This window comes from Leguminivora glycinivorella, chromosome Z, assembly GCF_023078275.1.
Source record: "Leguminivora glycinivorella isolate SPB_JAAS2020 chromosome Z, LegGlyc_1.1, whole genome shotgun sequence".
Lineage (NCBI taxonomy): Eukaryota > Metazoa > Arthropoda > Insecta > Lepidoptera > Tortricidae > Leguminivora > Leguminivora glycinivorella.
This window is the reverse complement of record NC_062998.1, coordinates 39684388-39706273: the sequence shown is the minus strand read 5'-3', so window position 1 is coordinate 39706273 and position 21886 is coordinate 39684388. Positions and strand designations below refer to the sequence as shown.

General features: G+C 39.4%; 1 protein-coding gene across 2 annotated transcripts in view; it reads right to left on the bottom strand.

The window, feature by feature from the left end:
* Positions 1–4741: 4741 nt before the first annotated feature.
* Positions 4742–21886, bottom strand: part of LOC125241067 — a 40477-nt gene continuing 23332 nt past the window's right edge. Inside the window, exons 7-10 of one of the 2 annotated variants that reach the window (XM_048149366.1) lie at positions 21053–21253; positions 6751–6908; positions 5896–5961; positions 4742–5813 (exon numbers count right to left, since the gene is read on the bottom strand). In XM_048149366.1, the coding sequence (XP_048005323.1) occupies positions 5779–5813; positions 5896–5961; positions 6751–6908; positions 21053–21253 (460 nt within the window). In that variant the 3' untranslated portion in view covers positions 4742–5778. Of the gene's footprint in view, positions 5817–5895; positions 5962–6750; positions 6909–21052; positions 21254–21886 lie in introns of both variants that reach the window. The other variant, XM_048149367.1, reaches the window with a different exon arrangement.

Genomic DNA, 21886 nt, shown 5'->3' with positions numbered 1-21886 from the left:
AATCCAACATTTGAAAGTATTTATTACCAGAACCCCAAAGGAAGGCGGTTTTTTTTTCTTAAAAATTATAGCATTTTCGCTCAACCGCGAATCAAATAAAACCTTTAACTATCACACACACAATAGTACCTACATTGTGCAACAAGGGGAGGAAGTTGAATATTACTAACGAGAGTAAGTTAAATCGCGACGGCTTGCCGGAGCGATTTAAAGACTCGAGTTAGTAATGTTCATACTTCCCGAGTTACACACAATGTTTTTCATCACACTAGTATTATAAAAAATATGCAAAAAGGTAAAAAAGAGTTTAATACAGTACTAGAAATTTCTTAACTCCCTAGGGAGAACGATTTTCTATAACTCACGCTCCGCCTGCGTGCAATATAGTATTTTATACAATCGTGATATAATACAAAAGTTTTCAGTCGAGTACCATGTTTAGGCCACGAAGCTCGCTGAGTGGCCTAATAGTATGGTACGAGAGTGAAAAGCTTAATTATATCACTATTGTATACAATACTTTTTCTATGAGTCATCAATGGGCGAAAAATATCATCATTCAAGTTAAAAATAACCTTAATAGTGTCGTTCACCGTTGTATCAACATCGAATTACCTGGCAACCAATTGTTTGTAATAACCTTCTCTGATTGGTCGATAACGCGATAGATTAAAAAAAATGTGTTTCGAATGCTGAAAAATTTGCCAGGTATCGCAAATTAGTAAAGAACTTACATGAAGTTCTATTTTTGAAATTATTACAGTTAACTAAAAGTGAACTATAATGAAATATTATAGTTGACTAAGTGTCAAAGACTATCTAACACTGAAAAGTCAGCACTTATAGTTTAGTCTGTGGTGTCCTAAAGTCCTAATTGACAGATTAAAGTCGACGAGTAGAAAAAGTACCTACATTTCGTGTGCGAGTGTGATGAAAAATAAATAACATCATAGATTTTAAAGTGCCGTTAGGGAAATATTAAACACATGTTTTAGAATGATTTTAATTTTATGACTAGATTGTTATAAGATATATAACACGAACATTGATTACATTACAACACATCTCAATAATAATTTATATTAAACTTTACGGATTTTTTAAATTTGTTTAACAATAAAACCAATTTGGTCCTCTGCGTGAACAAGTGATTTGAGAGACCAAAGGATGAATTTAAGAAGTACTACAAGGAGTTACTAGGTTGAGGTGCTACAAGGGATTTCTGTGGTTCGAACAACAATTTTATTGTCATTTTTATGCTAACATTTTTTTTGGGTTTTATAGTTGGCTTTTTCACGCGCTAAAAACTAAATAATGCAGTTAGCTTAGGCCGTGGCCGTTCTGATCCGTCGTAGGCGTCATCCAGCAGGCCGGCGTCCGCGGCGTCTGAATGCTACGTTTGCAAATGTTCTCGCCCGGAGGATCAGAACGATCAAGGCCTTGCTACACCACATTATGACGTATATCATGACACGATATTATTAACACATTTCTGTTCAATGTTTATTTTAACTAGTGATCAGTAACAATGGTTTAATTTCATGGTAGAGTTTGTTAGAGTAGAGAGTAGATTCTGCAAAATAAAATTGAGGTTCATAAATTAATTATTAGCATTCTGCTTCATCTTTTACTATAATGAAATAAAAACCTTATTACCAATCAGTAATTTTAACTTACCAATAAAACTGGGTAACATGCATGAAATAGGTATATCTTCAGACAAACATCCGTTAAGTAAACATCCATTTAAATTTAACTAGTATCTATAAATTTAACAATAAGAATAATTTATTTATTTATTTAAATGAATAAAATTACCCAAACACGTTAAAATTTCATTTTAAAAATATTAACACGATGTATAAAAAACTTCAGTTAAACATTTAAATATATGTCCAAAACTATAACAATACTTAAACTAATTATCCTATAATATTAACTGCATCACTACTTCAAATAAACACATTATAATAAAAATAACTTAGATCTAAATTTTGCTAACAACGGCATATCTATGCATCATGAATTTAATGTATGTCATTAATTTACATTTAAATTGACCGTGTCTCGCCGCAAGTCACCGTTAGTTCGTGCAATACAAATGGTGAATGAGTTTTTAGACGGGGCACCTAATGTAGATATTTTTGCGAGCAGATGGGCGTTTGTACGTGACGAATGCCTGAGGTTTTGTGTGAGATTGGATGCTAGGCCTTCATCTGTTATTTAGTATATTTAGTGTGTTATGTTATGTTTAATTTTGCTGTTTAATATTTTATTTTGTGTTACTTGTTGTAATGTTTATTTAAAATTCACGGTGCTTTAGTTTTATTTACTGTCATACTGTGTAATTTTCTTTGTGTAAATAAATAAATAAATAAAATAAAATGAATTTAAAAAAAAATGGCCTGAATAATATAACTACGGGCTTCGTTACATTTATTAAATCGCACATATTAATGAAATGTAAGAAAGAAAAACAAACTATTCAGGACGTTACTTAACAATATTCCTTATGTCTATGATACACATTAATTATCTTAATTTTATTTAAAATAGGTACAAATTAGCCTACAAATGAAACTAAATTAAATCTAAAAAAAAAACCGGTCAAGTGCGAGTCGGACTCGCTCACCGAGGGTTCCGTACAAACTTTCAATAGTTGAATCATCAAAATGTTATTCATAGAACTCTAGAGATTTGACTAAATCCCTCAATACTCAATTTCCCACATAACAAGTAATATTTTAATATACAATTTTATTGTTAGACAACGTCCAAATAAAATCAAGACTATTCGACTTCAATAGTTTACGACTTACGACATGTCGCAAGGACGCTCCTGAAGTTCCTGAACCGACCTCATTAAATCAGGAAAAACGCGATGTAGGAAATGAGCGTTTAACGTACAGAGACATCTATCGGTAAATTGAGTAAACTAATGTGCGCGAGCTAGTATGGAAGATGATTTTTATGGAATAATTGATTATCACGTGAACCGATTTTAATCATTTTACCTCTATTTGAAATCAGGTAATTTTATTGTTTGGCAGCTAACATGCCCAAACACAGACCTGCCTGTTAACCCATGTTCGCAAAAGCAGTGGGACGGGCCTCTCTGCCGTCTAACAAGGGACCGCCTCCTAGAGACGGCTTTTGATTCGGCAGATCGGGCTCGCCTCCTCGCTACCGCGGAATGGGAGTCAGGTCTGTGGCTACATACACTCCCATCCACCACAATAGGAACATTGCTGGACAACACCACATTCCGATTAGCCACCTGTCTCAGAATAGGGGCATCAGCAAATGTGCCTCATCGCTGCCAGTGTGGAGCTACGGTGGACAGTCTTGGCCACCACGGCCTCTCATGCAGCCGAAGTGCCGGGAGAATTCCTCGCCACGCTAGCCTCAACGACGTCATCCGGAGGGCCCTTGCTAGCGCAAAAGTGCCGGCCGTCCTCGAACCCAACGGCCTGGCCAGGGTTGATGGAAAGCGGCCTGATGGGATGACGCTGGTGCCTTGGAGTATGGGTCGGCCGCTCGTCTGGGATGCTACATGTGTAGACACCCTAGCTCCGTCCCATATTCCAAGCACTAAAGTTGGTGCTGGTGCGGCTGCATCCTCGGCTGAAGACCTCAAACATCGCAAGTATGCCAACCTCGGAAGTAGCTACATATTTGCGGCGTTTGGGGTTGAAACCTTGGGGCCGTGGGGGCCTAGTGCGCGTCGCCTCATAGACGCATCTGGTGACCAGAGGGCTGGCCAGTATTTCGCTCAGCGGATAAGTGTAGCTATCCAGCGGGGCAATGCGGCCAGCCTTCTGGGCACCTTACCCACTGGCGACGATTTGAGCCAAATTTTTTATTTGTAGATAAGTAGTATAAGTTTTTATTTATAAGATTTTTAGTATAAGTGTTTAGTTGTAAGTTTTTTAATATGTTGTAATTAATGGGTGAAAAAAAAAATTTTAATACATAGGGTAGATTTTATTGTTATTTTGTTAAAAAATACAGGTACAATAAACACCCGCAAGAGTGTTGAAATTGAAAATGTAAATCTGAAAAGTTTTTTTGTAAATTAAAAAAAAGTTTTCAAGATACGTACGTACGATTTTATTTTTCCTGTAATATGCATTATAATAGTCATGTTTGGTGAAAATTTCGTAAATTTATGTTGATAAACTTCGGAGATAAGGGGGGGGGGGGAACGGTATTTTTTTACATTTTACTTCATAATTCTTTTTTTCCACAACAAAAAAAATATAAAAACTAGTTTTGATATGTACAATTTGAGTTATTTGTAACGATACCCCACTTGACCTAGTTACTTGACATTTATAATTTACCCCCCTTTCATATTGGCCATTTTGTTAAGTTAATATTAATAATTACAAAAAAAATCCTTTAATTTTGTGGAGGTTAACAATGTTCATAACTATTCCAAATTTCGTTCGGCTCCACAACAGTATACGGACTACAGAGTGGGGCCTGTAACAAAGGCGAAGAATTGAACTCTAGGCTATTCTCCTTATACTGATCAACATTTGTTCGGCGACTTTTAAAAATAACTTGTATTTTGATTTTTATCACCCTTAAAAGTTTTTTCTAAGAGGTAATGTATTGCGAATTCTGTTAAGTCTAAAGTGTGACAGACAACGTCAATGACAACAATAATGGCGTACATTGAAGCTAATATTTATTTTGTATGAAAAATTAGAAATTTAAAGACTTCATAATTTTTAAAAGTCACTGAACAAATGTTGATCAGTATAAGGAGAATAGCCTACAGTTCAATTCTTCGCCTTTGTTACAGGCCCCACTCTGTAGTCTGTATACTGTTGTGGAGCCGAACGCGTTAAGTAAGCATTGAATGGCCGATGTGCATATGTACGTTTAATACTATCTCACGTCTATTGAGATCGTTTAAACGTAGTTGCTAATGTACAAGTTACCTTGCTTTTCCTAAATGTCACTTATTATTGATAAGCAAATTTAGTCCAAGGAATTTATACATAGAATTAAGTATGTAAATACGATACGTTCTTAAGTGCGATATTTGTTCGAATGCTGTTGTCTTCACCATCATCATCATCATCATCATCAGCCAGAGAGCGTCCACTGCTGGACGAAGGACTCTCTAAAGAATCGCAAAGCGATGTTCTTTGGAGGGAAAAACCTCTGCTGTTGTCTACTCGTACCTAATTCTTCTCTAAATAAATTAGAAATAAGATGTTCATTTGTTCATATAATTAATAAATAATGAAATAAGTTGAGTGACTATTTTAAAATTAAAAAATGTGAGGCCGAATATTTAATTTAGAGTGTTCGATATTGTCACTAATAGGTGTGAATTAGCGAATTAAACTTACACGCATAAATGCATGCTCGTTGACCGCCGACTCTTAAAAAAAAATACAAAAAAGATATAAAAAATCAAATAAATATCGGTGGACATCTTATGTAGATCAACCCAGCCCCAATCAAAGCAAAGTTAGTACTAAGGGTGCTAGGCGACGATATACATAACATACTGATAATATGTAAAGAACCTTTTACACATGAAGCAATTGAATCATAAGTACCTTTCTTTACAAATAATTAATACACTGATGTCTTTCGAGTTCATGGAGCGGGTACACAGGCTACTGGTAACAATTTACCAGAGTAGCAACGGAAACACAAACTTGATACGAATACTATTTTCTAACCCTAATAATACTGATCTGCGAAGTCAGGCGAAGACTGTAGAACCTTGATGTACTTCTTCGGTATCTTCACTCTCTAGTACAATACATCAACTTGTCCTGACGACCCCGCTGCTGGCACAACAAAGCATTTTAGTGCTGGTCCCCTTCATGATACTTTAACTGACTGTCATTTAATAAACACTATACTCACGATGAGATGACTTGTAGTCCTTTTTTTGTGTCAATGAGCTTAGACTCGAAGCTGCCCGGTGCACGGCTGTAACAAAATACGAACTTAACAAGTTTACGAGTGTATTAATTATCAATATGAGTGCCTCATTTATCGGCGTAGATACATCGTATTGCACATGTCGCCGACATTTGTTTATTAAAATTTACACAAAGTTAGGACACAAAACTCGCATAGCTGACGTAGGGGAAAACACCGCCAGGCTGAAGTGGGACTGGGCAGGCCACGTGTGCCGCATGCATCAGGATAGGTGGGCTAATATTGGGCCACCAAGTGGATGCCGACAAAGAAGCGGGGACGTGGCAGGCCTAGGCGAAGATGGCGGGACGACTTGGACACTGAGGGAGTTGTGGAAATCAAGGGGAGAGGCCTTTGCCCAGCAGTGGGACACTATAACGGGTTAATAAAAAATTTTAACGGCGTAAGGTGCTATATTTTAGAAAAAAAGATATAACTATAACCGGCACCGCGCCCGCGCCCGGCATGCCGGTCGCAATGTTCGCTCGCGTCACACAGACATGGCAAAACAAAAAAATGTATCCTGTTAGAAGTTAATGTTGTGCCTAGAAAAGATATTAACACACATTCATACTTTTGGATAAGTCTAGCTCAGAACCGGGTAACGCTTTATTTAAAAAAATAGGAAACACGTGAATTATTGAAGACCACAATCTCACCTGACGGAAAGTGCCGATACAGTCTAGGATGAAGCATGTCTATTCACTTTTGATTTAAAAAGATCCAAATTATAGTGGTCTGGAAATAGGCATGGAGGAAGTATGCGTATGTTCAGAAATGGGCGACAGCGATACTCACATGCTTTCCTGCCAGATTGCAAGGCAGTGTAGTCCGGCAGCGGGACCGGGGGCAGGTCTTCGTCGGGGGGCAGCTGGTCCCTCATGCGGTTGGCCGGGGCGCCCGCGATGTACGCCCACGGCATCTGGCCCGGCAGCTGTCCCGCTGTACTGCGTCCGCTATACGTCACCAGCTCATAAGTTTTGTGTGTGGACGGTAAAAGTGAAAGTAGGTATTTCTAGAATGATATGAAATATCTATATTTCATATTTCAAAAGATGTGCACGTTAAATGTTAATTTATTTTATATTTTCTTAATTATTATAATAGGGATGTTGGCATGGATCGCGGATGTCCGCGAATATATGAAGTGTTATACATATTTCTAGTATTTTTACCACAGCGAGGAATGGTGGAATGCAGAAACATATTGCTTAAGGCTGGTTTTAGTGTCACGCGGACCGACCGCGTGGAGCGATCCGCATATGTGTATAATATGTGTTAAGTTAACTTCAGGGAGCGTTTTAGGCCTTTCTCTGGTTAGTGGCGCGGGCGGGTCCGCGCGGACGACAACATTAACTTCATAAAAAATTGGCCGCGCGGACGGTCCGCGTGACACTAAAACCAGCCTAAGTAATATGCGTAAAAAATAATCAAAAATGCAAAATTATGCCAATGCACCTTTCTTATCAATTTTTGAAGTAGCAAGGGAGTAACAGTAGGTGTGATGAAAATAACAATTTTTACTGGTATTGTATAAAATTATGAAATACATACTAGCGACCCGCCCCGGCTTCGCACGGGTACTATACCTACATGTAAACCTTCCTCTAGAATCACTCTATCTATTAAAAAAACCGCATCAAAATCCGTTGCGTAGTTTTAAAGATTTAAGCATACATACCCAAGTAGCACAGATACCTGTATAACTGCACACATTAGGGTCTATCCGGAGCCCTACGCGTTTTAGCACTGTTATAAGAGCGTTCAGAGGAACCTTCGGCTGCATAGTAGCATTCAGTGAAATTTCAGTACCACTAATTCGCAACATAATGGTATATTTGCAACGACCTTATTCAGCTATTAGCATTTTTGACAACCTAGAACGTAATAAGAGCTGCGTAGTAGATCACACTACGCCAAAAGCGGTATAAGAAGCCACTTGTGACCTTTTAAAACGCTGACTTTTTAAGATAGCACATGTGGACCATTAAAAAGCCAAAAGAGGTATAATGGAGAAAATGTGGCGTATAATACTGCTTAGAGTTGAACATCTATACCACAAATCAGCCTTTATATCGCCTTTATTATTATCTGCATAGCGGGTGTTTAAAACACCCACAAGACGCCGTGCCCTGTTTATCAAATATTACAAGTCTACAAGTTCAAAAGTTACACGTTACAAGAAAAATTTCACAAGTACGTGTAAATCATGTTCATCAAAAAAAACCTACAAGGATTGTAAAATTACACACTTGTAAATTTTTACTTGTAATTCTTGTGATTCCGCCACCATGTTCTTTCCCCGCCATGTCACTTTTTTTTGTTTTTAAATGGTTGTGGACTAGTTAAATACATGGCTGAATAGTATAACGTCTGTGCCTAACATATAAAAAAAACCGGCCAAGAGCGTGTCGGGCCACGCTCAGTGTAGGGTTCCGTAGTTTTCCGTATTTTTCTCAAAAACTACTGAACCTATCAAGTTCAAAACAATTTTCCTAGAAAGTCTTTATAATGTTCTACTTTTGTGATTTTTTTCATATTTTTTAAACTTATGGTTCAAAAGTTAGAGGGGGGGGGGGGGACGCACTTTTTTTTTCCTTTAGGAGCGATTATTTCCGAAAATATTAATATTATCAAAAAACGATCTTAGTAAACCCTTATTCATTTTTAAATACCTATCCAACAATATATCACACGTTGGGGTTAGAATGAAAAAAAATATCAGCCCCCACTTTACATGTAGGGGGGTACCCTAATAAAACATTTTTTTCCATTTTTTATTTTTGCACTTTGTTGGCGTGATTGATATACATATTGGTACCAAATTTCAGTATTCTAGTGCTAACGGTTACTGAGATTATCCGCAGACGGACGGACGGACGGACGGACGGACGGACGGACGGACGGACGGACGGACAGACAGACATGGCGAAACTATAAGGGTTCCTAGTTGACTACGGAACCCTAAAAACCGGCCAAGTGCGAGTCGGACTCGCCCACCGAGGGTTCCGTACAAACTTTCAATGGTTAAAATAATTATACTACTCGTACTCATACTCATTTATTTGTAAAGCCATATTACACGACAAGATTTGGTTTAAAAAAATAATATTCATACAAAAATAATGCTTAAGAAAATAAATAGACAGAAGATTGAGATTACAAAAAGTTAGGCAATATTCACATTAAAAATGCACGATAATATTTTTCTAATTAGGTAATAAAAAAATCGTTATAAGTGTAGAACGTGTGCTCGATCAGCCAATTTTTCGCCAATTTATGAATATGAATATGAATGGTCGATACCTACTAACTTTCCGGCATTTCGAGTGCTGTACTTGGAACACATGTTGTTAGTTTTGTATGCTGCCAAGTTCTCTCTTACATAAATGGCTAATAACTATTGCAGGCAGTGTGAGGATTCTTAGTTTTTAACTCCCGACGCAAAAACGACGGGGTGTTATAAGTTTGACGTGTCTGTCTGTCTGTCTGTCTGTTTGTCTGTGTCTGTCTGTGTGTGTGTCTGTCTGTGGCATCATAGCTCCCGAACGGATGAACCGATTTAGATTTAGTTTTTTGTCTGAAAACTGAGTTAGTCGGGAGTGTCCTTGTGGGGGGACCTTAGCCTTAGCCATGTTTCATGAAAATCGGTCTACTATGTCGTGGTCGGGGGTTATTTCAAAATTTTAATTTTGTGGTTAAGTTATTTAAACAGTTCATTGGCCGGGGTGTCTACAGGTACCTGAGCAACGATCCTGACAGCTCGTTTCTAATAGCGAAAGACCCTCTCCCATTCAGCACAGCGTCTCCAGAGCTCCGCACCGTACTGTATTAATGAATGGACAGTGGCGAAATAGCATGTCCAGGCTTCTTCTGGTGCCACAGACTTTGCAACTCGACCTAAGGCAAACCACGCACTGCCCAGACTACCACACAGTTTATCTACTTGCTGGTCCCATTTTGAGCCCTGATCAATCTTAAAACCTCGGAAAGTAGTCGTGGATGCCTGTTCAAGTATTTTCCCATTAATATGAACTATCAACGGCGTGGTCATACGGCCCGAAAGATTAAAATGCACAAAGTGAGTTTTTTTGAGATTTAAAGCTAAGGCATTCCATGCGAACCATTGAAACAGCTGAGTTGTTGTTTCATTCAAGGCTCGCTGAAGACTTTCAGACGTTGGTGCAGTAACTATGGCAGCAACATCATCGTCGTACATTATAATGTTGGCAGCCTGTATCGCATCAGCACACCTCGGACACTGGCGATCAAATATATTGAAATATTGAAAGAGGCGCATTCCTAGCACACAGTCTTAGTTCGTGTAGGTGAACGCGTACTATGCTTATATGAGTGAAATATGACAGGTCGACTGTTCATGTTTTTGACAGGCGGTAACCTAGAGGGGGTGGGCGGCACTTTCAGCGGGGAGCGGGAGTGGCCATACTGTACGATAGTACTCTTTATTATACTGTGGCATTAGGTAGGTCGTTGAGGAGAAGTGAAAAAGTATGTTAGATACTGACGATCCTTGCGCTACGCCCATAGTTGCCTCTGAGGGATCTGATCTGATTTTTCCACTATCCCCTACCACAATTGGTACTCATATAAGACTTGTCTAGAAGCACAGTATAAAAAGAGTACTATTCGTATCGTATCGTGCTAGAAGTATAGGTACTCTAATGAGCATTGAATGAGTTATTGTATTTGCTAAGTAATTTACACAACTTGTGACTTATGCGAACCTTTAGGCATGGAAAGTCACATAAAAACTTGTCGAAACTAATAAAAGATGGCGCTGCATTTGAACATCTTGACTGATAACTCTATACCATACTAAATTGAATATCCTCTAAGGTAGAGCAGAGTCTAACTGGGGAAGTACCTCCGCTTTAAAGCAGGCAAATAGCACTAGACCCTACTCATAGTGTTCTGTTCCTGCCGGTGAGTAAGGCTGCCAGAGCTCAACGAGGGTGCGGTGAGCTGACGACGGGAGGACCTACGGAACTAATTAGTACTGTCTACCCGGACCCTCCTAAGGGCCCATTTAGATGCGCATACGAGTTTTATTACATTGCGGTATTTGATGGCCGTGCAAAATTGTTTGTAACCTCAAAATCCCGCAATGTAACCAAAATCGCATGCGAGTTCGCACGCCGTCTAAATCAGGCCTTAGAAATCAGTACAGGGTTGTACAAGTTTCTAATGAGTCGGCAACGTACATATTTCACCCCTTGAGTGGCAGGCGTCCATAGGTTACAGTGACCGCTTTCCATCAGGCGGACCGTATGCCTGTTTGCCACCTACGGTGTGGTACAAAAAAAACTCTCGACGAATTCACCTTAAACATTAAAAATTAAATCAAAATCGATTGATTCGTTCGGGAGCTATGATGCCACAGACAGGCAGTCATGTTACAAGCGTCAAACCTATTATTATTATAACACTCCGTCGTTTTTGCGTTGGTGGTTAAAAACAAGAAACCTCCTTCAAAACTATAATAAAACATAACTTTCTATGAAAATTGGTCAAGTACGAGTCGGATTTCGACATTTCCATACAAAAAGGTCATGAGCGCCTGAATATAATGTGATGGCAAAGTACACTAAATTTCCTTCTTTCAAGATTTTGCGTACATTTCGGAAACGATAAGAGATAGAGCAAAATGGACTTCAGATTTGGGCTTTCGGTGGCACAAATTTTATGTTTTCGTATATACAGACCCTTTTTTGGACCGATTTAGAAAATATTTATGACAGTCAACTTCTAAACGGTCTTAAGCGCCTCCTTTTTAGTAGGAACTTAAGTCATTTTGGCAAATGATTAAAATTTTTAACAATTTCTAAACAGAAATGAATTTCTTTCTACCTGTCCATGGCGCTCACAAAATTTCAAAACATTTAGTAAGTACTTGCAGCGGCAGTGAGTGAAAATCTCAATTTGAGTTTTTTTCTCTTAAGTCCGACTTACGCTTGACTGTAGATTTCTAATAGGTTTTCCTGTAATCTACAGGTAGAGGGCTATCTCGTGTATTTTTTTGAATTTTTACGCTAAGTAGTTTCGGAGATAAGGGGGGGGGGGGAATGGTAATTTTTTGCTTATTTTCTTAAATAACTTCTAAATTACCAAAATAATAACTATAAAAAAAATATATTTGAGATGCTTATAAAATGCTCTTTCATTTGATATGTAGCACAATATAGTTCTAATAACTTTGATTTTTAATTTTCAATTTTACCCCCCAAAAGTGCCCCATATGATTAAATTTCATTTAATTTCATTTAATTAAATTACATATCCGTCTTTGGGCCACAGGTCTACATACGTGTGCCAAATTTCAAGTAAATCGGTCCAGTAGTTTCGGAGAAATCGGCTGTGACAGAGGGACAGACAGACACGCGAGTGATCCTATAAGGGTTCCGGTTTTCCTCTTTGAGGTACGGAACCCTAAAAATACGAATTCCCTTTTCCCACGTGTAACATACGAAATTTTCCCGCACATGGCCATTAAAATTTTTGACATAGTCACGTATGAGCTAATTGATATCATCATCATCCTCCTTGCGTTATCCCGGCATTTGCCGTGGCTCATGGAGGCTGGGGTCCGCTATGACAACTAATCCCAAGATTTGGTGTAGGCACTAGTTTTTACTAAAGTGACTGCCAACTGACCTTCCAACCTGAACTAGACCTTATTGGAATTAGTGAGCGTATTGATATTTATAATTCAACAAATGCTATTCGTTAGAAGCGGAATTTTAAAATGATATTTTCACATCACTCAAGGGAAAGGCTACTTTTTTCTCTGTGAGGAGGGAGCAAAGTTGCACTTTTCGTTCAAGGACTTCATGTTGTCAGTATATAATATTAACAAAATTTCCACCTTTTGTTAACACTTGAATCCCTCGCTATGCTCAGGATTCAATTTACGCTCTCGCTGTAAATAATTATGTAATTTTGCTCCCTAACATAATCTACTATATTTTTTATTGTATGAACATGACTATTATAAATCTGGTTCCGTGGACACTCGAATCATTTAGCCACATTTTGAAATAAAATCTAATTAAAAACACCTACCAACCGACACTTGTGAACTTGTAATACGGAATAGAGGGTCTCCGGACACTCTAAGGTTTTTGCGTCATTTTTTACAAGTTGTAACTTACAAGTAATATTTTGATAAACAAAATCACGAATAAACGTGTAAAAATATACTTGTAAAATTAAAAACGTCACTTGTAACTTGTAGTCTACAAGTGAAGTTTTGATAAACACTTTCTTGTAATAATGAATAATTTTACAGGCAAAATGCTTATAATACAAGGCTTGTAAGTTTTGATAAACAGGGCAGGTAGCTATTTTGTGGGGCACTTGTGTACCGTATAACGGCTATCGCTTTATAGTGGTACACTTGTAGATTATTAACTAGGAATAAGCTGAATAAATGTTATTTTATGGTAACTTGTAACCTCCTCGTCTTTATTATGAATCCACCATTTTTATTGTTTAACCTATAAATACATCCTGATTAATTATCGACTTTTATGATATTTTGGGTACAAATTATGAATGTATTGTATCAGTTATCACTTTTTAATACCATAATGCTGACTTTGTATTGTATAAATCTCTCCAAAACACAAAAAAAATATTTCATCAGATCAATTAAAAACTAAATATTTACGTGGCGCATTAAAATTTTGTTAGTAAATATGTATATATAATGTCGGTAAACTTTCATTCCCAAACATATTTGCGTAAGATATACAAAACAAAACGTAGTTACCAATACCAACAGATAAACCATTCACCATTAAGGTTTCACTCACTAAAGTTCCAACCAAATAGCTAGAATATAAGTAAAAATTTGTTTGCATTTCACCTAAATGTATGAAATCACGTATATAATGTGACCCTTTAGCTGAATAAGTGGCTACTTGTGTTCTCTTATTCTGCCGCTATTCAGCACTTATAACTCTTGCCACCCTTATACCCCTGTTACATTGCTAATATACCGCTTTTGCTGAGTAAGTGGCTACTTGTGTTCTTTTATTCTGCCGATATTCAGCCCTTATAAATCTTGCCACCCTTATACCCCTGTTACATTGCTGCTATACCACTTTTAAAGCACTATGTACCCTTAAGGCTGTCTAATTTGTGCCCATTTAAGAGTATTGGTTGATACTTTCTTCAATAAAAAATTGCATTCTTGACATGCGTTTAATCGTAGTAAGTAATTAAATTACATGATTTTGGTTAAAATTAAGAAGGACGCAAGTACGTGCGAGCGCGTCAGTGTCGTATGCATTCTGGAGATGCAGCGATGGCCGTTGTCCTCTAAGAGGCGGGGAGGACATCCGAACAATCCCGAACATGCCCCCCGGCGTTGAAAGGGTTGACTTTCAACTCGTCGTCAGCTGTAGGCAACGGGCAGATGCGGTTGAAGCCACGGCGTATAACTCCTCTGGCGGTGTTGATATCCGCGACCCTGGCGATCCCGTCGCTCCCTGGATAAATCTCAGTGATGCGCCCCAGTCGCCATTTCATCGGCGGGAGTCCATCTTCTTTAATGAGGACTAATGATCCCTTTTTCAGTTGCTGGCCCCTTGAGGTGCGCCACTTGGTGCGTTGTTGAAGTTCGTTAATGTACTCTTTGTGCCACCTGGCCCAAAAGTGTTGGCGTAACTGCTCCAGCCGTTCAAAACGAGTGAGACGGTTTTGGTTCATGTCCACAAGCATAGGTGAAGGCAAAGCAGTCATCGGTCGTTCTACCAAAAAGTGCCCCGGAGTTAAAGGTCTCATGTCATGTGGGTCAGTTGATAGTGGGGATAAGGGACGCGAATTAAGTATGGCCTCAATTTGGACTAAAACGGTATAAAGGTCTTCAAAAACTAAATGTGCGTTCCCTAACACCCGATGCAAATGGGCTTTTATACATTTTATGTTGGCTTCCCATAAACCGGCCATATGAGCAGCGTAAGCAGGTATGAATTTGAAATCTATACGCTCATTAGACATTTCATCAGTTATGGAACTAGCATTATCATTGAGGAACTTATAAAGCTCATTTCGTGCTCCCACGAACTGAGTTCCGTTGTCGGAGTATAAGGTAGCAGGTTTAGATCGTCTAGCAATGAATCGACGCAGCGTAGCTAGAAAGGAGTCTTTGCATAAAGAACTGACGAGTTCAAGATGAACGCATTTGGTGGTGAAACAGATAAATATGACGATATACACCTTTTCTAACCTGCTTCCACGACCTCTCTTATTAAGTGCTAATACAGGACCAGCGTAATCCATTCCTGTAGTCTGGAATGGATAGCCAGGCTGAAGGCGCTGCTCAGGTAAATTACCCATCATCGGACGGGCTGCTTGTGCGTTAAGACGAAAGCAACGCTGGCAATTATGGACAATTGATCGAGCCAAATTACGGCCCCCGATAGGCCAAAATTCTTCATGAATTGAAGTCAGCAAATTTTGAGCTCCTGTGTGCATTAAACGTATATGTTCGAACCGAAATATTAGCTTAGTTAGAATATGTTTGGCTACGAGTAAGATAGGATGTTTCTTTTCGAATGTGAAATTGCTGTTTTTAAGTCTACCACCTACTCTAAGTAGACCCTTTTCGTCAATAAATGGGCTCAAAGATAACAGTTTATTTTTTGGAGGTAATGCTTTACCCTTTACTAAAATGTCATACTCATCAAATGATTCCATTTGGGACAATTTTATCAATGAATCGAGTGCACATTGTTTTTCAGACAAGGACAAAGTGCCTTTTACTTTAACTTTATTTTTGCAGTTGGCAATGAAACGTTGTACATATGCCATGATATTTTTAAGTTTACGCAGGCTCGAGAAACGTGTAAACGGAAACAATTCGTTTTGTTTGACAGTGACTGACGTCACATTTGATCGCACTTCTGGCAATTCCGATTGGCCCTGATCAAAAGACTTATTAGGCCACGAATCTTCAGATTCTAGCAAGAATTTGGGTCCACTGAACCAAAAGTCTAACTTGTCACTTTGTGCAGCACTGACACCTCTACTCAATAAATCCGCAGGGTTGCATGCAGTGGGCACATGACGCCAGAAATGTGATTTGGTCATCTCTTGTATGTCGGCTACGCGATTTTTAACAAATGGCTTTAGTCTGTTAGGCGGCGTTTTAAGCCAGCCTAAGACCACAGCTGAGTCTGTCCACAGAAAACAACTGTCTACGTGTAGCCGCGTGGTTCGCAGAACCTTTTCCAAGAGCTTGGCAGCCACCAAAGAGCCGCAAAGTTCAAGACGCGGGATCGTTACTGCCTTTATTGGCGCAACGCGCGTTTTGGAACACAGAAGACGAACCCTTACGTTACCGAACGAATCTACAGACCTAACGTAAACGCAAGCGCCATAGGCATCTTTCGATGCATCGCAAAAAACGTGGAGTTGTATGTTGTTTGCGTTTTCGCACACCACGTGCCGTGGTATCTTGAGTTTCTGCAGGTGGCTTAAGTCGAGTACAAACTTAAGCCAGGACTTGACGATGTCTGAAGGTAACGGGCTATCCCAACTCACTTTGAGTAACCAGAGCTTCTGGAGAATGACTTTCCCGACAATAATGAAAATGCTTAATAGCCCAAGAGGGTCAAAAACTTGAGATATTGTGGATAGGATCACTCTCTTGGTGACATCTGGAGTGGGATCAGTCTTAATGTCGAATTGTAGAACATCGTCTGATGGAGACCAACTTAGGCCCAAAGTTTTCGATTGTTCGTGCTCGCTCAAATCAACGCTACTACTGTCAGTAGCATCGCTACATGTTGGAAGGTTCGATCGGAATTTTCTTAGATTAAAACAACCCGACGCCAGTTCCCTTGAAATCTGAGCACGAAGTTCTAAGAGACTCTCGGCAGTCTCTTGCCCCGTCAACAGATCGTCGACATAGCAGTCTTCACTAATGACCTTTCGCACCAGTTCATTGTCACATTCGTCCGCAATTTGCTTAAGGCAACGAACAGACAAGAACGGGGCTGAGGCTGTGCCATATGTGACTGTGTTTAAAGCATACGTCTGGAGGGGCTTAGAAGGATCGTCACGCCAAATTATTTGCTGCAGGTGACGTTGATTTTCATTGACGAGCACCTGTCTGTACATTTTTTCAATGTCACCTGCCATGACATAGCGGTGTTGCCGAAATCGTAGAAGTATAGAAAGCAAGTCACTTTGTATTGTGGGCCCGACCATCTGGATGTCGTTAAAGGACAAGCCGGAGCTGGTCGGCGCACTTGCATTAAAAACGACCCGAAGCTTCGTCGTGGTGCTCTGCTCACGCAACACGCCATGATGTGGCGTGAAATACGAATTGTCATGAGGATTATTTATGTCACTTAACGTCATGTGACCTAATGATAAATATTCCCTCATGAAATCAACATACATGTGCCTTAATGTAGGCTGGTTCATCAGCCGGCGTTCTAGCGCTAAAAAACACGACTTGGCTCGTTCGAACGAATTGCCAAGTTCGGATTCATTGGCTTTCAGAGGAATCCCTACTGAGAATCTACCGTCTTCTTGGCGTGACATGTTTTCTTTAAAGTGTTGTTCACATAACTCTTCCTCAGTAGAATATATCTGTTCCTTAACGGCTGGAACTTCCTCGATTTGCCAGAACTTAGAAAGCTGATCTTGAATTTCATCGAATTTCGTGAAATTGCACAAAATTTTGGCGGACGTTCGGCGTCCTGTAGGCCCAGAAACGATATAACCGAACACCGTTTCTATAAGAAGTGGGCAACCTTTGCCTAACTTGATTTTATCTCTACCTATTAGATCCCAAAATATATCCACGCCAAGTAAAATGTCGTAACTTGACAGATTAAAGAATTCTGGGTCTGCTAATGTAATTCCCGAAGGGATATTTAGTGTGCTCACATTAAAGACTTCATCATGAGATGAAGATATGACTGGCGACACTAAGAATTTAATGCTTGCTTTGAATGAATTGATTCTGGACTGTATTATAGCTTCGCATTCCCTTTTTACCACAGAAACCTGGTCATGAAAGCCAGTTATTGTCGATTCGATATGCTCAGATTGCAGACCTAATGACTGGTAAAGTGACTCTGTCATGAAGCAAGATTCACTGCCTGAATCTAACATGGCCTTAACTTCATGAGGTCTACCATGAACATCTACAACCTGAATTAACGCTGTGGCAAGGAGAGCTCGACGATTCGAACTCGAAGATTGTTTGTTAATTGTTGACATGGTCGTGATAACGTCATTAGCCGCACTTGACTCTGCCTGAACTGCAGCAGGCTCAGCGCGCGGTGCCGGGGTGCTCGAAGCTGCCGTGATCGGCGCCGCACCGGAGGTGGCGCTCGACTCCCTATGCAATAAAGAATTGTGTTTGCTGCCGCACCGTCGGCACGGACCGAGTCTACATGCGCGTACATTATGACCTGCCCTTAAACAGTTGCTGCACAATTTCATCCGTCCTACAAACTGTTCCCTAGCATCAATTTCTAACTGAGCAAATTGGTTGCATAAATATAAGGGATGATCACCTCTACAGTGTGGACAATTATATTTTTTAAAGGCAGGCTTCACAACTGCAGCTAAGCCACGAACATGTCTATTTGTAGCCTTCGATGACGAGTCTTGTTTATAATGACTTGCATTTTTACTTAATTCAATAGTCTCTAATATGTCTGCCCTATTTTTAAGAAATTTTGTAAATATTTCTAATGTAATTTTTTCGTGTGTAACCTTGTGCTCCTCCCATTCGCGAAGTGTGAGAGAATCTAATTTTGTGCATATAATGTACACAATAAGTGTGTCCCAATTCGCTACTGGTTCGCCTAAAATCTGTAACGCGCGTAAGTTTTTATTGCATGAATCGACAACCCTACGTATTGATGACGCAGACTCCTTTTTTATGACCTCTTCATCAAAAATTGCCTTTACGTGGTTCTGCACTAATAGCCTAGTATTGTCAAAGCGTTCGCACAAAGATTTCCACGCCAGAGTATAATTAGAAGCAGAAAACTCTAACGCATGTATGATTTGAGCAGCGCCCCCCTCCAAGGAAGCCCGTAAATAATGGAATTTTTGAATGTCGCTAATGTTTTTATTCGAATGTATAAGAGAGGTATAAACGTCGCGGAATTCAAGCCAACTTTCGTAATCACCGCTGTATTTAGGTATTTGAATGGTGGGTAATTTAACCCCAGCAACGCCTTTATGTACCTGTTTCACCGACGCCACATCATCCTCACTCTCGCCAGCCGAAGAGTAGAAAGTTTCAGAAGCATTATTTGCACGTCTGCCGGACCTTTTATTACCTTTAAATGCGTTACAAATCTCTTGGGCCCTGGCCAGCACAGCAAAATATTGAGATTCAAAATCTGACCTTTGTGCTGTTTGCGTGTGAACTTCCCCCTCCGTGAGAGACAGGCACTCGATGCCGGTCTGAACCTCCTCGAACTCCGCAAACATCGATTCAATGTTAGACATACGTAGTTTTAATTCCAAAACCTCAACTTCACTGCAAAGCAAAACATCCTTAAAAGCATCTACATACGTTACAAATTTCGTTAAACGACCTTTATAAACTCCCCGTTTTTTTACCAGCTCGGCTAATCGTGCCATTGTGTTTATAAGAAATAATTACTATTAATGAATTCAAATTTGTATTTATAAAGTTACAAGTTATTACAATTATTAATATTTACTGACACTATTGTCCAATAGTACGTAAATTAACTTCAAAATTAATGAAATACCTAATTCGCAATAATAATTTAATATTTTATATGCCAATATAAACAAATTGATGTTTAAGTATAAGATAATTCAATATATTTGATCTAATTCGCACTAGTCGAACTAATCAAACCAATAAATTTATACGAAATAATAATTTAATATGAAATAAACCCATTTGCATTTCAATATGTACAATATTGAAAGAAAAGGCAAATATAATTGATTGAATATGTTAATTAATTGACACGAAACCAATAATTGAAGTAGGAAATTTCCGAGCATATGAAATTAAATAAATAAATTGAAAAAACGGGTATAAATATATCAGCTAACCAGAATGCAAGTAGGTACTCACTGCCTTTTGTACGAATTCCTTATCGCTGAGCGCCCGGCGGCCGCTCGGTTAAGATGAGTAATTAAGTAGTTATAATTTTTAAATTTGAACTTGAAATATTACGAAAACTGTTTGATCCTTAATGCGGTTTATTCTTGAATTCGATTAAGGGGACTTTAATCTACACGTTTAATAACAAAATAACTATAAAAAGGCAGCAATTTGGGCACAAAGTTAAAATACCTAAAGGGGCAAACAAAATGGATCGGACTCACTCTGACCGCTCGCTTGTTGCTAAGTGGATTTTCCTTGTAATCACTGGCTCACTTTACACCGTCACGTCACCGATTCTGGGGCAATCCATAAAGAGATCTTCTTCTTAATGCTTAATGATGTGGCAGAAGACCCTGGTGGCTCCAAATCTTAAGGCATGACGTCCGGGTCGACAGGATCAGAAATTATGGTTGATACTTTCTTCAATAAAAAATTGCATTCTTGACATGCGTTTAATCGTAGTAAGTAATTAAATTACATGATTTTGGTTAAAATTAAGAAGGACGCAAGTACGTGCGAGCGCGTCAGTGTCGTATGCATTCTGGAGATGCAGCGATGGCCGTTGTCCTCTAAGAGGCGGGGAGGACATCCGAACAATCCCGAACAAGTATTAAGGGCTGTATTAGCTATTATAGAGCTTTTACATAGCTCTTTATGTACCTTCAGTACAGCCTAAAGCGTTAAAAAATGCCTTTAATCAGCTGTTATACAGCAAATGTGTGTTACTTGGGTAGGGACATAGGGACAGAGAAAGCGACTTTGTTTTATACTATGTAGTGATAGTGAAATAACCGAAAACTAACATTATAAAAAAAATGTTGAACTTGAGTTTCTCTCAATTCCCTATTGATACAATCATCAGAACTGGATTTTAATTAGAAATAAAAGAAAAGTTCACAAATGACGAGTTCCCAACCCCCGTTCTTTTAAGTTAGGTAGTTAAATGACATTTACCCGCGAGCCGTTTCCTGCGCATTGGAGGTGAGGTGCGGCTGGCTGCGCGCGGGTTGCAAGGAGCCGCGGCGGCCGGAAGTGTCGACGCCGGTGCCGCGCAGGCGCCGCTGCTGCTCCGCGATCAGATTCTCGAAGCTGCGCGGCGAGTGCACTGGGTCCAAGGTGGACTCTTCTGGCAAGAAGTTCACGCGGTTTTTGTTCCTAGTTAGTGAATAATATGTACTGTTCAGAATGTTCTGGCCAAGTAGCCGAATGGCAATTCTGCGACGCGAAACGCCACCGAAACGTCGCAGAAATGTAGTCTGGCTTGTCGCGCCAATACGCAAGAGCGATAGAGATTAGATAGCTACGAAAGCGATATTATCGTGAGCGTTTCGTGATTGTTATGCATTCGGCTGCGCACACAGGTTCAATTCTTATATTGTGCAAATAGTTCCCATGGTATACTTACGATAAAACTGTAATTAAATGAATGTTTGTAGGTATTCAAATACATCAGGGAATCAACTAAACAGTAAGGTAATGTGAAGAAAAATAAAAAAATGAAATATTGGAATTTTGCCTCCTCTGCCACAGAACTTCAACAAATTCTCCAAGACGAAGGGCGACCTTCCAATGTCACTAAAGCGTAAACTCGTTGACATGTGTATACTGCCTACGGTGCCCAACTTGGTCACTCACCGAGAGTCAGAAGTCCCAACTGAAGGTTTGGCAGAGAGAAATGGAGCGCAGCATCCTGGGTGTCACAAGGATGGACCGCATCAGAAACACTACGCTGCGCTCAAAAACTCGCATAGCTGACTTAGGGGAAAACACCGCCAGGCTGAAGTGGGA